The 14767-nt window shown below is 43.5% G+C and overlaps 1 protein-coding gene across 1 annotated transcript in view; it reads left to right on the top strand.

Annotated features, from left to right (window-relative positions):
- Window positions 1-2678: 2678 nt before the first annotated feature.
- Window positions 2679-14767, top strand: part of ARHGAP29 (Rho GTPase activating protein 29) — a 51200-nt gene continuing 39111 nt past the window's right edge. The window contains exons 1-2 of the mRNA XM_053470310.1: window positions 2679-2833; window positions 9160-9499. Coding sequence (XP_053326285.1) covers window positions 9238-9499 — 262 coding nt within the window. The 5' untranslated portion in view covers window positions 2679-2833; window positions 9160-9237. The remainder of the gene's footprint in view (window positions 2834-9159; window positions 9500-14767) is intronic.

Genomic DNA, 14767 nt, shown 5'->3' with positions numbered 1-14767 from the left:
CGTATGAAGTTGAATTGGACACAATCACACATGAGGCATATTTATTTCTGTGGAGCACTGTCATATCATACTGTGCCCACACATGATATCCATCAAGGCCATTTTAAAGTGCACCGTGACTGAGTGTTGTAGACATTTTATGGGCATACCTGCGAACTCTTTGAGTTTGGCCTGGAGAATACTCAAGGTTGCGGGGTCTTGACACGCCCCACTCCCTGCCCATTTCCCCTTTTAAATGAGGGTGTTTCCCTCGATGTCAGCAGGAACGCTCACTGAGCGTCACCAAGAGGATCTGCCCCCCTTAGAGGTTTCTGCAGAGCAGAGGAAGGAGAGGTGGCATATCTCGGAGTGCTGACTCCTAAGATTTCAGGGACCCTTTAATTGGATAACAAATAATTAAAAAAATGAACTAAAAGATCATTTAAATCAAGATGCCAACCTCAGCAGCGTGAAACATTTTCTCCACACAATGCATTTGTTCAAATAATACCTGGTCGCATCCAAATATGGGTTTAAATGGTTGGCCAAATCGTACCTCTCTATATGAAACTACAAAGGGCGAGGAATAGAGATCTGTATAACACTTAGGTATTTATTTGCAGACACATGGTATGTTTAGCAAACACCTCCCTGATATCAGCGAGTACGGACACTTCTAGTGGATTACTTCATAACACTATCACCTGCCTAAAGCGACTTCAGTGACACAAGTGTGAGTCAAGTTCAACAAGCCTAGGTTGATTTTCCTGTTGTCACCTCACAGGAAACTCACATTTGGTTCTATATTGATGGAAACAATTACTTGTTATATCAGGGTAGATGAATCAATAATGTTTCATATGTTCCTAAAGAAGAATACATATTAAAGTACTTTAAAAGAACTTTAATATGCAATATTGAAAATAAAAGAAAACCCACTTGCCAGAGTTAGAAGCTGCAGCTCTGCACCTGCCCTCCATGGTCCAGAGCTTCTTTGGAGAGATTGGAAGCATTTTCGCCACACGTGCATGGGGGGTCTGAATCAAATGTTAATTAAAAAATAAAGGCTTTACCTGTGGTAGAAGCTGCAGCACTTCTTCATAAGGGGCTGGTCTGATCTGGCACTTGCCAAGATGGCATCACAGCAGGGAGTCATATGAGGCTGCTTTTCTATGTATGTTAGAGTGAGTGTGTATGCATACATGTGTGTGTTAGCATGAATGTGTAAGTGTGAGTGTGTGTTCATACGGTGGCTGTAGTGCCACTTTAATCTAAGTAAAACTGCTGCAGTGCCCCCGAACCATTCAGAGATAACTTTAACACCTTCTAAAGAAGAATATTCAATATACAGTAATGTATATGTGTCTCTAAATACACTATATAACCAAATGTATGTGAACACCAGTGTTGCTGAGTTAATTTCAGCCACACTGATTGCTAACAGGTATATAAAATAAAGCACATAAGCAGCCATCTCCATAGACAAACATTGACAATAGAATGGGTCTGGGTATCAGTCATCCACCGAAATGTTATTCTGCCCTGGGCGACTCTTTGCTGAGCAGCTGCACACAAGCTGAAGATCACTACACACAATGCCAAGTGTCGGCTGGAGTGGCGTAAAGCACACTGGACTCTGGAGCAGTGGAAACGTATTCTTCGGGGTCTCTTCACTATCTGGACGAATCTGGATTTAACGGATGCCAGGAGAACGCTACCCATCAGAATGCATAGTGTCTTCTGTAAAGTGGTAGAGGAGGGAAATGGTCTAGGTATGTTTTTTAGGGTTTGGGCCCCTTACTTCGAGTGAAGGATAATCTTAATACTTCAGCGTACCGAGACATTTTGGACAATGATACGCTTCCAACTTTGTGGGAAAAGTTTGGGGAAAGTCCTTTTCTATTTCAGCATGACTGTGCCCCGGAGCACAAAGCAAGGTCCATAAACACTTGGTTGGATGAGTTTGGTGCAGAAGAATTTGACTGGCCCTGACCTGGAAAGGAGATTGGGAGCCAGACCTTCTCGCCCAACATCAGTGCCTGATCTAAAAAATGCTCTACTGGATGAATGGGCAACAATTCACAAGAAACATTTCAATATCTTGTGGGAAGCCAGAAGAGTGGAAGCTGTTATAACTGCAAAGGGGGACCAACTATATATTAATGTCTATGTGTTTAGAATACGATGTCATAAAAGTCCCCGTTGGTGTAATGGTCAGGTGTCCCAATACTTTTGTCCATATGTGTGTGTGTATTTATGAAATATATATTTTTCAGTATAAAGTAAAACTAGATCTTTGTGGTAACGAGAAGAAAACGCCGGTGAAATGTGTGAGTCGGTTCGTGGCTCGGTTCGCGAGGAATGTTATGTAGACATGAATAATATTTTCCCGCAGCATTCCCGCACCGCATTCCGTGAGAAGACGCCACCTGTTTTAGAGTCGGCTCTCGGTAATACATGGAGAGGGCGGTATCTACTTAAGTGGGCGGGTCACATATGCACAATGGAGGCGTGGCCTGTGTCTTACCCCACAGAACGTAGCCCTGGCGCCGAAGCAACACTAAGTGTACACGGACGGGGTGGGGCTGCGTAGGGTACGGGAAACTAGTTCAATGTATTGGGGCGTGTCCCGGTACGAAGGGGCGTGTTTAGTGCTCTCGCTGCTGTGCGGACGGGAGTGCGGTTGCGGCACCAGTCGGACACAGGAGACGCTGCGTGGCAGGTTACGAATGCGGCGCTGTGAGTTGAGGAGCTAACATTGAACCGTTACGGGACGTGTGTTAGGGGTACAAGAGGGCTGAGTGTGCCGGGGGCTCTGCGGCCCGTGGAGGGATGCTGCGGCTCTGCACGCTAGGTAAGACCGGTTTTTACTTGGCTGTCTGTAGCTGTGGTGGTCGCGGGTCTTTGATTGGTGCTGACCGGGCCGTGACCGTATGCCACAGGCTAGGGCTGGAGATCGGATGAGCTCTCTGTGTGAGTTATTTGGCAACTGATTAAACGGACTTCACGGGCAGCGGTGCCCCTAAACTGAGATCGGAGAGCGGGACAGTGGGGCGCTTTAGGGGGTCTTGTTCACCGTGGGAGGGAATGGGATGATCTGTAAGGGGCGTCTGGCAGCTCGCCCGCGGGAGGGCAAGTATTTACTTGCTGGCTGATTGGGAGTGATAGGTGTTAGAGAGCGCCCAGCTGGCATGTGCGGTAGAGGAATATGGGGTCTGAGGGGCAGCAGGTATGTTGGCCACCTGTGGTGGAGTGTGTTGGGGTCTCCTGTGTCAGGTGACCTGGTGTCAGTGGGGGCTGGAGTCGGGGCTCAGTGCTTAAAAGGTGCTACAAATGGCATGTTGGAGGGCAGATTTGGTACAGATGATGCCTTATCTAAAGTGTAATAGAGTGCAAGCCTTTGGGACGATCTAGATCTCGTCAGCCGTGTGTAAACAAACCTTGCTGCCTTTATACATAGGATGGTGTGGCTGGCGGCGGATGGGAAGCCGCGCAGGGTAATTTACGCGGTTTTTTTCTGGCTATTACTTTTGTGATTTTTCACTTTATCACTTACCCTAACGTGTTTCAGTCCTGCTGCCATGCGACAGCATTATACTGAACACTTGTGTTCGTCCTCCTTTTATTTATTTTGGCGATGCTGCGCATGTTGTATTTAGTGGGTGGCACCAGCATAGAGGAATGTTACTGGATCTAGAGTTGGCTTATTGAAGAAGAGACCTCTGTGGTGATCTTATGTTATATGATTGTTACCGATTTTGTGTTTGTGTTTTGTTAAGGATGCCTCGTAGCATGTACCCCATATCCCGGTGCGATAATACAAAGTCCTAGTAACTTTTAGGAGTTGTGGTTTGGCCTTTTTACCTGGATTACTATATTTCCGCATTAAAGTCTTAAAGAGTTAAATTGGCATTCTGCCCCCTGCACTGGGTTTAATATACATAATTAATGTCATTTTATTTTGGGACACTGAATCGGATTATTAGAAATAGACCTCCAAGCATTTCTCCTGCTTGACTTTTACCGGCTCTGCTGGAGAGCCGTCCTCTGTATCCTTTCCTGATTGTTGTTTCGTCAAAACTGATATGGCGCTTATTGTATTTGTAATGTGATTAAGTCCCGCTGATTGTTTGCAGTGTGATTTCCTAGTTTCTCCGTTACCTGAGATGATGAGTTTAAGTGCTATCTAGAACGTGTGATGCGTTTACGCTGCATTGTGAGGCTGCATTGACGTAAGAAGTGAATGACTGTGAATCAAGTGCATGATCCAAGACAGGTATTTAAGCGAGGCAGATCCATTCCTTGGGTTCTTCTAAGCCTTGATCTCCTCTAATCTGGATCTCTGTGTCCCGCATCGCGGCTTTAACAAGGTTATTCCCAGGTGAGGGCCAACGGAATCTGGAGTCATCTTGATACGTGTTAGTGCACGGGGTCACTTCTACAGCGGATATCTTTATCATGTGCCACGGTAATGGGGGGTCTCCCAAGATCCAATAAACTCATGTTATTTGTGACAATAGAATGCCCGCTGAGATGCAGGCTGTTGTATAATATTGTGATGGTGTTGTCGCAATAGTGTTTTTAATAGTGATACTTGTATTGGCTTTAGCGGGCTGTGTTGGAATTCGCTTGATTAGGTTATGGAGTTCCGCTTCTGCTTCCTTTACTTGCACATAGTTCTAAGCATTCATGAGTCATGTCGATGACATAATAAATCATGCAGAAGATTGGGCTCTGGCACGAGTGTGTTTCACAGAAACGTGATGTGATCACTAGTGAGACTTCTGCTGAAGACGTGCCTTTTTATTGTGCGTATTCATAGAAATCATTAATATAGCCGTGCTGGGTATGTGTCGGCAGCGCTCCGATAGATGAGCTCGGGACTTTTTCAGATAGGTCTGTACCATAGGTTCATGGGGAAGATGGGGTTTGCAAATGTATGTAGAGGTCAGCTTAATGTGTGTGTATATATATGTATATACCGGATATAATAGATCATTTGTTTTTTTGCTACCCGCCCGTAGACATTGGTATAAAATGGCACAAGAAGTTAAAAATCCAGATCTGAAAGCTAGACTATCTGGCTCCGAGGATTTGCCGAGCCCTAGAATAGAATTAAGGGGAAATTCCGTCCTTCATATGCATTGTAATGCAGATACCAAGCGATACTCTTATGTTACCATTTCTGCATGCCAATGCATAGAGGATGCATCGTCCCCTGCCCCCCCACGCTATTCACAATACCAGACATGCATTAAGCATGCGCGCCTACCCACCGGCAGCCAGCTCCAGTGCTGCCTAGGGTATAATGAGAACCTCTGTATACATGCGACAAGGTGCTTCCCTGTGATTGGCTGCTTCAAGCTGGCGCAGTATGCAGACTATAGTGTTTTCACTGCTCTGTGTGTTCTTTTATTAATATATATGTATACACACACACACATAGATACTATAGTGTTTTCACTGCTGTGTGTGTTCTTTTATTAATGTTCTTTTATTAATATATATGTATACACACACACACACACACACATACATACTATAGTGTTTTTACCGATGTGTGTATTTTTTATATATATATTATATTATGCATTATTCTTTGGTGGGGCTGTATGGGTCCCTTTATATAAATTAAGCTCTTATCTGTTCTGTTGTTATAATCTTTTGCTAGTGGAATATTAAGATATTGGCTTTTTGTCCGATATTTTGCCCTCTTTATGATACTTTTTCTCAATTTTCTTGCCCCGTAGTAAAGCAGGGCCTCTCGTTTGTATGGTTTCTTGTGGTTCTGCAGGGTTCACAATGCTTATCTCGCGTCCGTCTGCGATTGTGTTTCCTGTAAGCGAGGGCCATCGATTGTGTTTCAATAGTACGAGGAGCGTGCGATTTGGCAGCTGATCACATGCAAGCGTTTCACCGCGGGACCCCTGCTTACAAGCCCTGGGAAGCTGAGCACCTCTGCGGATTATAGTCACGCTAATATTGGGGCGAAATCAATGTTCATAAAATTTTCACATGGCTGATAAGATTGTGTCTCTTGGGACGTTTTTAACACTCTAAGACTAAAACTAGCTCTTTCCCACTTAAAAAACCGTGCGTAGCGCGTTATCCATAAACACATTTCCTAAAATGCTACAGTAAGTCCGATATCAACACCATAAGGAGCTACCCAGCACCTACATGGCTGGAGAGTCAGAGGTTCCGATGTAATGTTAAGAAATTTTACATTACTAAGAGGGTGGAACAGCCTGCCAGCAGAAGCGGTAAGGTCTGATACATTGAGGGAATTCAAGAATATGTGCGATAAGCTTAAAGCAATCCTGAATCTAAGACGAGACCAAGCAATGAGTCTTAACATCGGGAGAAATGGGCAGACTAGACGGCCGACTGGTTCTTATCGGACTCCAAACTCTGTCGCTTTGCTTAGATTTGTACTGCCTGGGATTATGTCTTGGTGGATAAAACCTAGAAAGCTCGTCCTCCCTGTTCTAGACATGCAGAGAGACCTTTATGTCCAGATTATTATGTTATACGCTACTTCTTGTGTCCTGCTGACCAATTGTACTGCGCTGCGGTATATGATGGCGAGATAGAAGTCAATAATTGTTTCCGGTGTGGGCTGCTTGCTGTCCCGCTCTTCTGCAATAACGAAACGGTTGGCGTGTACATAAGTCTGGTCCGTTAACCTCTAGAGTGTCCGGGCTTGGTGTGAAACCGTCTCCTAAATAAACACACAGTGGGGATTCTTCAGTTGCGCTCCTGGACTTTGTGCTGAGCGAGCAAATTGTTGGGATATCTGGATGTTTTCTGTGCTGCGTTTGCTGGCCGGTTCTGCCGCTGGTTATCACCCAACATAAACTATATTTTCTAGAGAGTCTGGTATTATGTGTGGTTTTGCCCAAAATTCCAAGCTACGAGCAGCTGCGTCTTCCAGCCGCCCCCCCCCCCGATGTTTAATGTTTAGTTTGTGGACTTGGATCGGTCGCCTCTGTGTTACTCTCTGCGGCAGAGATCGAGAGCCTGAAATACGAGTTCTAGCGGAGCGCTTTAGTTTGCTCTGCCTCTGTGATAAGGCATTCACGCTTATTCTTTCCTTCTGCATGACAAATAACCCGCTCGACGCAATCAATGGGGCTGGGAGAGACGAGGCTGATAAAAGGACGGTAACGAGCTCCCTACCCCCAAATGTCTGTTATCGTGGTGCTTCTTCTAAAGCTGTCCACTTGTCCCGTCGGCTCCTTTATCTGGGTGTCTCGTTAGACTCCCTGGGACTCTCGGTGGAGCTGGATGCCGGGGAGTACTTCTAAGCAGCTCCCGTTCTTCGTTCATACATATATTCCCAGTGATAACGTCCGGGATAGAAGAAAGTGTATCTCCGGGATTATGACTATTTCAGCAAACTGTAGGCCATGTTTCCTAAATACAGATTATTGGAAAAGTCGCCCATGGATGGCGGCCGGACGCTTCTCATCATCGCTTTGACGTTACAGAAGCTCGCAGCCTCACCACCAAAGAACACATATTCAAATATTTTGGACGGGCTGGCGTTTGTTAAGTCTCCTTATAGAAGATGCAGCGTCTTGCCCCTGGCCAATCACTGCTCCCGTTAACAATAATGGGAGCCCGCATTAATGGGACACCCGGGAACCCTGCGGGATGAGCAGCGACAGACATAGAGGCCAATGCATAGAGTGGGACCCTGCTGAATCCCCCCCATGTATAACATGAAGGGACACGGCTGTGATGTGCATATGATGACTGGCACGCCCCTTTAATAATATGTATTGAGTTATAAATATCGCCATCATGCTCCGTAGCGCTGTACAATGGGATCAACTCGATCTTATATGTGGAACATAGTGTGAATATGTGTTGTGTTAGTTTGTTGAGTTGCACAGATTATTCTAGTTGTTCGTATATTAAAGCCACCGATCACACAGAAATGGCTCTGTTTGGTTTAGAGATATCATACCGGATTTAGAAGTCTTTCCCGTTTTCACCCCATCAAAGCTGGGCTCAGCAGCGATTTATACCGAAGCCAACAAAAATAGTTATTTTTCCTGAACCCACCTCCCTTCTGCTCATTCTTCCTTCCAAGAGCGTCTGCACCAGACTCGAGAAAGCGGAGGAATAAATTAAGGGGTGCATAATTATGCAAATCTTTAAAGATGGGATCAGTCCCTCGAGACAGATTTTGGTGCCCGCTGCGCATGCTTATACGAGAACCCCGTTGTACGTTTCTTTTTCTTCTACTCCTTTCATATCTTACAAGGGTTGGTTATTAATAAGGCTGCTAAGCAAACATCCCCGGGATTCCAAGCTGATTGTTCGCATGCCAACCTCTAACCTGTTCTCCCGTTCCTTGTGTTAGCAATGCCTTTTAGTGGCTTCATGGGAGTGACTGGCAAGGGTCATCGGGTGGCTTTAGCTTATAAAAATAAATAAGACGCAGAGGCGTTTAGTTACACAGGCCTTATTAAGACGTATTCCCAACACCAACAAACACACAGAACATTGTTGGTCATTATTTCCGATTTAGAAAAACCTCTGCAGCTGACCTAGAACTTTTCTGTAAAGTTTATAAATCTCATCAAGATTTTTGAAAGCCTGCGATGACCCGGTCTATTAATTGCCTGTCTATGGCATGAGATGGAGTGCGGGAAACGCTCTTCTTTCCCCAGTAAGCAGGTTATGGCCGCCCTGCGATGCACCGGGTATGCTGCCTTCTGGGGTCGAGTGCAGTGACCGTCATCAGCTGTAAATGTAGTGTTTATAAGCATTTCTCAGTCGGCATGTATTGGAAACACTTTTTATTTGTACGGGAGCAGTCGTGTTAACTTCCTGTTCTGGTGATTTGGATGATTATTCCTCCCCGTTTGGTGGCAGCTGATTAGTTCAGGCAGCCTTTGTTAAGATGGGAATGGGAGAAGAGAGATAACATCAAAACAGGAATTTCATCAATAACACTAGCTGTGTCACGTATATATGGGCTTCCCCGGGGTAAAGCAGTCCCTTTAAACCCATAGACTTCTAAAATAATTATACCGATAAGCAAAATGTCTACGAGGTTACGGGAAAAGCAGTGCAGCTTAGCGCTCCTCTCTAAGTGCTAATGAAAAAAGCCTGTGCTCTTTATGACATTTATATTTAATAAATGCAATCTTTTTTCTGTGTTAAAAGGTTTGGATTTGTGGCCGATGGGCAGCGAGTAGCACTGGATGCCAACCGAGCAGCTTTCAAAGCACGGCAGCAGCTGGGATGTTGCGTCAGAACGGAGGAAGTAACAAGCGTGGTTTGGGATTTTCCCGGTTCTCTACCTCAAACTTCTTCACCATTTCCAGTACCAGTAGTTGGGGAATGGGGCGAAGCTCCAAAAGCAACTCGCTGAGCAGCATCAGCACCAATTCGGATTGCAACGACGGCTCCATCGTGGATCCAGAGTACATCATGCAGCTGGTCAACGACGTCCGGAAGTTTGCAGACATTCTCCTGTACCTGAAAGAAGCCCTTGTATCCCCAGGTAAGACATGTCCTGGTGATGGATGGTGATTATTTTATATGCGTGTATATTAACGCCTTGTCCATGTGTCTCGCTGAGCCCTCTGTCTGTGGCTTTATCACTCGTTACACGGCGTACACCCGGTCGCTCCTCACTACATCTTTTCCGTGTTGTACATGGTGGAGACTGTAGAGAAAACGCCTGTTCTTTACTGAAAATATTGAAGTGTTAAAGTTTTTCAGGCCGTTCATAAACCGCCTGCATGTTTGTACCGAAGCTCTTTTTGTTATGGGTGTCCTCCTTTGGCCGTTCCGGAATAAGCAGGTTCTCTGATACGTTTGTGCGATAGTGAAGAATCACTTGTTGGCAATGTTTGTTCAGCTTAGAGCTCCTCTGGTGTAAATGTATATCTGGCTTGATGATCTCCTGTAAAATAAGTTAATTGGCATTTCTAATATGTGATGTTGTGTATGTATCGTAGCAGGTGATTAGTCTTCAAGGGTGCAAACACAGCCCGTCTGGGTGCATTAACTGGCCCGTGGTCACGCTGCCCACAGAACTGTGTGGCTGATGAGCGGGGGCATTTAGGGACAATTTGGATCTGACCTGCGCAAAAACAGGACTCTTATTATTCATCCATTTGACTAAACCTACCGAAAGATCGTAAAATAATAATAAAAGGGATCCTTTCAAAATTGTTTAATCGTTATCAAGATCAACTTGTGTGTTGTTGGTGAGGTTATGCAAGATTACACTTTATCGTACCAGCTTTGCTATGCTGTTATACAGGGTTAGTCCTGCCCTGCTACTAGGAGAAGCTCACTGGGTTTAGATCTTCGGGGGGGAAAATAGCGAAATGATTCCACCTGCCTAAAAACTCGGGATTTAGTGAATACACCCCTGATCCTGTCTCACAGAGGGAATGTTAATTGTAAAGTTTGTCCCTAGATGTCCTGTTCAAGATCGATTCCGCTGCACTGTGACACCTCTTCTTTAACCTGTTCACGTGGTAGACAAGAACTCTTTGAGATGGGACCGCGGAAGGATTAATCTAAATTAACCCGTTCCTTATATTGCAAGTATTTGTTGGCACAGCGGTTGTTAAGGGGGGTTGCAGACAAGTCCTGGTCACAATACATCCTAAAGAGCTGTATGGTCTCCGTGCTGTTGATGGGGTCAGTTTGGTTTTGGGGTTGTGTTGGGACAGCTCGGTATTGGGTTCTGAGAGGACAGGAAAGACAGTAGTGAAAACGAGACGGCTCTAATCTTTGATGGTAAAGGATAACGTCTCGGCGTGAAGCGATTAGTGCCTTTTGACGTCTATGCTAACTCGGGACTCATTGTAATGGAAATGGCGAGAATGCGGGTTTTTTTTTTGGTTTTGTTCTGGCTGTTGTGTTTTAAAACTTATGTGTTTGTGGGAAACGTCTTATTTGGCGTCAGCTGTTAATTATTTCGACAAAAAGGCTTACTTTTGAGTTTGTACCTTCTTAAAAATCCTGTCATGTGGCCCAAAAGCAGGTACTGCTTGCCACATAGTTTTTTTGAGCAAAGTAAGGCTTGCTTGACACTATATCTTAGATTTTATAGAGCCACTATAAAAAAATCACCTTTTGACTAACTTCTTGAGCCAATAAAACGTCATCTGTTATGGTTTCTATGCTCAGCATGACATGGAGAGCAATTCTTGTTTTTGATATTTTTTTAGGCAAGTCTGCGTTTCTTAGTTTATATGTCACTGTGTTACAGTTCGCGGTGTTTGGCCTCACAATGTTTATTAAGATTTTCTCAGGGAAGGAAGTATTTGTAGAACTAAATGCAGATTAAAAGGAATAAAAATATATTATTATTATATAAAATAGTATATATAACTGTAATGTAATGAAAGGTGTGTGTACGTTGCCGGACGGCCCGCACAGCCCGGGGTTTTTCTGAGGTTTTACTGTGTTGTGGGTTTGTTTGTTGGGGGTTTAGAAGGAAAGGGCTGCCCCAACCTGTTCCCGTGTCCGGCGACTGCCTGGGGACTGAGACACGTTGCTAACGCTTCCTTGTTCTGCTGCAATAATAGAAATATTATTATTCCAATGGACGTAGTTACACATTTGCCACAAAGATCCTACATTCCTCTTAAAACAGCCAGTATTGGAGAGGCTGATATATAATGGTAAATTATTCTAGATTGTAAGCTCTTTTGAGCAGGGCCATCCTTAACATTTGTTCCTGTAACTCCCTACTGTGATGTCCTGTTTACGCTTTGTCCTGCGTATATATATATATATATATATATATATATATATATATATATATATATATATATATATATATAATTTATTAAAATATCTTAAATATGTACAGTTTTGTAGCTGTTAGGAGGCAGACAAACTAATCTGGTAGCCATTTTGGTAATTCGTGAAAGGCACACCTATAGTGATCAGTATGAAATGGCACAAAGTTAGGAGCCATATCTGAAAATCTAGGAGCCGTGGCTACCCAGAATTTGTCAGGCCCTGCCTTTTGGATTTAGATAAAGTTAGTCCAACGTTTATGATACGGATTATGGTGAAGGTCTCCTCTATTGTTTCTTTCCTGGATTCTCCGGGTTTATTTTCGTATGGTAACATAAACTTTTGTTGTCTTCCTAAATTTCCTAATATTATGAAAACATAAATTGTAAGCACCGCGCCGAGTTGTGGCCTCACGGTCCGTGCGTTATTACTGCGCATGAATGCTGCCTGAATTCTTTCTGTCGAAATCTTTCATTTTCCTAGGATTGAAAGGCTTTAGTGTTTGAAGGCTGGGATTTAGAAGGAATTCATGGTAAATACATTAATGAAATGAACCGAGATAAACAATGGCGCATCAAAGCGCTGTCACTGGCGTTACACATGTACACTGTGTGTGAATGAACCGTACACATCAAACAAGGGAGCCAACCCATAGAGACGATCCGTAAACACACAGTATCACGTGCATAGCGTAGATATATCACCCCGTTGGAGAAGAGGCTGAAGCGGACCTTAAATAGACATTCATGTCCTCGTGATACCCTTCTTATTTCAAGTCCAGTGGCTGTGAATATGGTCTGATCGTGGTGTCCTGATGGAGCACTCACAGTAAATCCATCTCTGACCTCACCTCCCTCAGTCTCAAATTTTCATCAGAGAAGCCGTTGAATTTTCTGCAACTTTGGGTAATCTTTACGGTTGCAGATATTGTCATTATTTTGTCAGTAGGACCAGATGTTGGGTTTCCATAGTGACTGCTTTAAGATATTATTTTATTTCACCTTTGAATAAATCTGCCCCTGGATGTACATAGACTCCCGCCGCTTTATACGAGTTACGGTGTTTGCACTGTTCTTCCAGTTGATCCCGAGCTTTGACATTTACAGGGTCGCCTGCAATCCAGCTCTGAATATACGGGCGTATGGGTGATGGGCCACAACCTTCTGACCTGACGATTTATTGATTTGTAAAGCGCCATCATATTTCACAGCGCTGTACAAGTGGTAAACAGGACATGACAAGTAGCGCGTAACATAACAACTTGGACTTCAGGAAACGAACTGTGAGGAGGATCACTCTCCGAAGATATTACCACATACAGGGTCATTTGTTTTAGAATATCAAGCCTAAGTTTCTGCATCCGAGTATAATTTATCTGTGTGTATATGTATGTGTGTGTATATAATATATATATATATATATTACACACACACACACACACTTTTTTCCGTGCATTTTGTTTCGCTCATGTTCCCTCCCCTGAAAACATCTTCAGATAGTCTTTGAAATGGAATTTTCCTTTTATCACATTCCTTATTAGCAGAGAATAATTTTGAGATAGTTCTAAAGATGAAAGCCCACCAAAGGAATTTGTGGGTTAGCGGAGTGGCCTGCAGTTCTCAGCTGTGGCCCTTCCCCCACTCACATACCCAGCATTCTTCCTGAACAAACCTCTGCTTGTTGCTATAGTGTCCAAGACCAACAGTCATTAGGTGTGTGTATGTGTGAGTGTGTGTGTGTGCGACTGTTTCCTATCTGCCATATTATCAAATTAAATGGAGCTTGTTAATAAAGTGTGCATCTTTTCTTTCATCATTCCTTACTCATAAAAAAAGCATAGAATTAAATGGACTTTATGTATAATTCCCCCCTCCTGTTTTTCAGTATTGCTGGTTCCAGTCAGGATATGCTCAAGATCATTGTGTTTAGTTGTCTAGTATCGCTTCCAGGTCACACAATGCATCCACCATGTTTTGTTTTGTTTTTTTTTATTTTATATTTTTCGTTATTGACGTTAAATAACCAACTCAGCTGAACTGCCGCTCCAGCGTGCAGTCGGTGACTAGACATGGCCAGCCACATGCTAAATAAGCATCAAAACGTAATGTGTGGCCATGGAAATTCAGCCACAATCCCGTCATCAGGTGTTAAAGTGCCAGGCCGCCCTGTCATCGCCAGTCCGGTCCTGATCTGTCCCCCTAAACCTGTGTAGATTAAAACTGACGATATGAATGACAGTGCCATTTTAAAAATGAATGCCAGACAGTGTAATTTAGATTTAATTTTTTTTAACGAGAAATGTAATCCAGCTCTAAATATTTAGTGGCTTTTGTGCTGTCCTAATAGTAATATCTACAATATGGATTTAGTAATTTATTAAAGTATGGGATTAAAGCCTAATAACAACATTCCCTGCTATTTTCAGTGCAATATTTGAAGATAACATAACCTGCGATAGGTTGGTTCAACGAAATAACGGCATGAAAGTCGGCCCGACCGTTTTCCCTCTGTCTTTGAAACAACAAGACTATTATAATCCCTTAATCCGCTTTTAAGCGAGCACAGTAAACATTAGCTTTTGAGTTAACTGTTGCCAGGTTTTTGGAGAATGCTTTGTGTAAAAAAAAAATAATAATAATTGTTCATAAATATAAAATATCGGTATTCTGGCTTTATTTTCTGGGGAATTATTAACTTTGCTGTATGTGCTGCTTCCCTGTCAGATTGTAATATTTGTGAAGCAGAGCCCGCTCTCGTTATTCATCAGAGCGGATGTCGAATTCTTCATCCTGCGTATAAGGTTCTGTACTATTTTGCATTAATCTGCTTGGAAGTATATCCCTTATCCCTAAATATTATGGGTCCTAAAAAGAATCGCTGTCGTCTAGATACTCCATAGACTCGTCTAACGCGTTATAACTCCCACTATATAGAACCACAGTATCCAAAGCTCCCGAATCCTCCATTTTATGATTACCACCTACACTGAAGGTTTCTAATTATG

Source organism: Spea bombifrons, chromosome 6 (genome assembly GCF_027358695.1).
Source record: "Spea bombifrons isolate aSpeBom1 chromosome 6, aSpeBom1.2.pri, whole genome shotgun sequence".
In the NCBI taxonomy this organism is placed as follows: domain Eukaryota; kingdom Metazoa; phylum Chordata; class Amphibia; order Anura; family Pelobatidae; genus Spea; species Spea bombifrons.
Note: the sequence above shows the minus strand (reverse complement) of the source record. Positions and strands in the feature narration are given on the sequence as shown.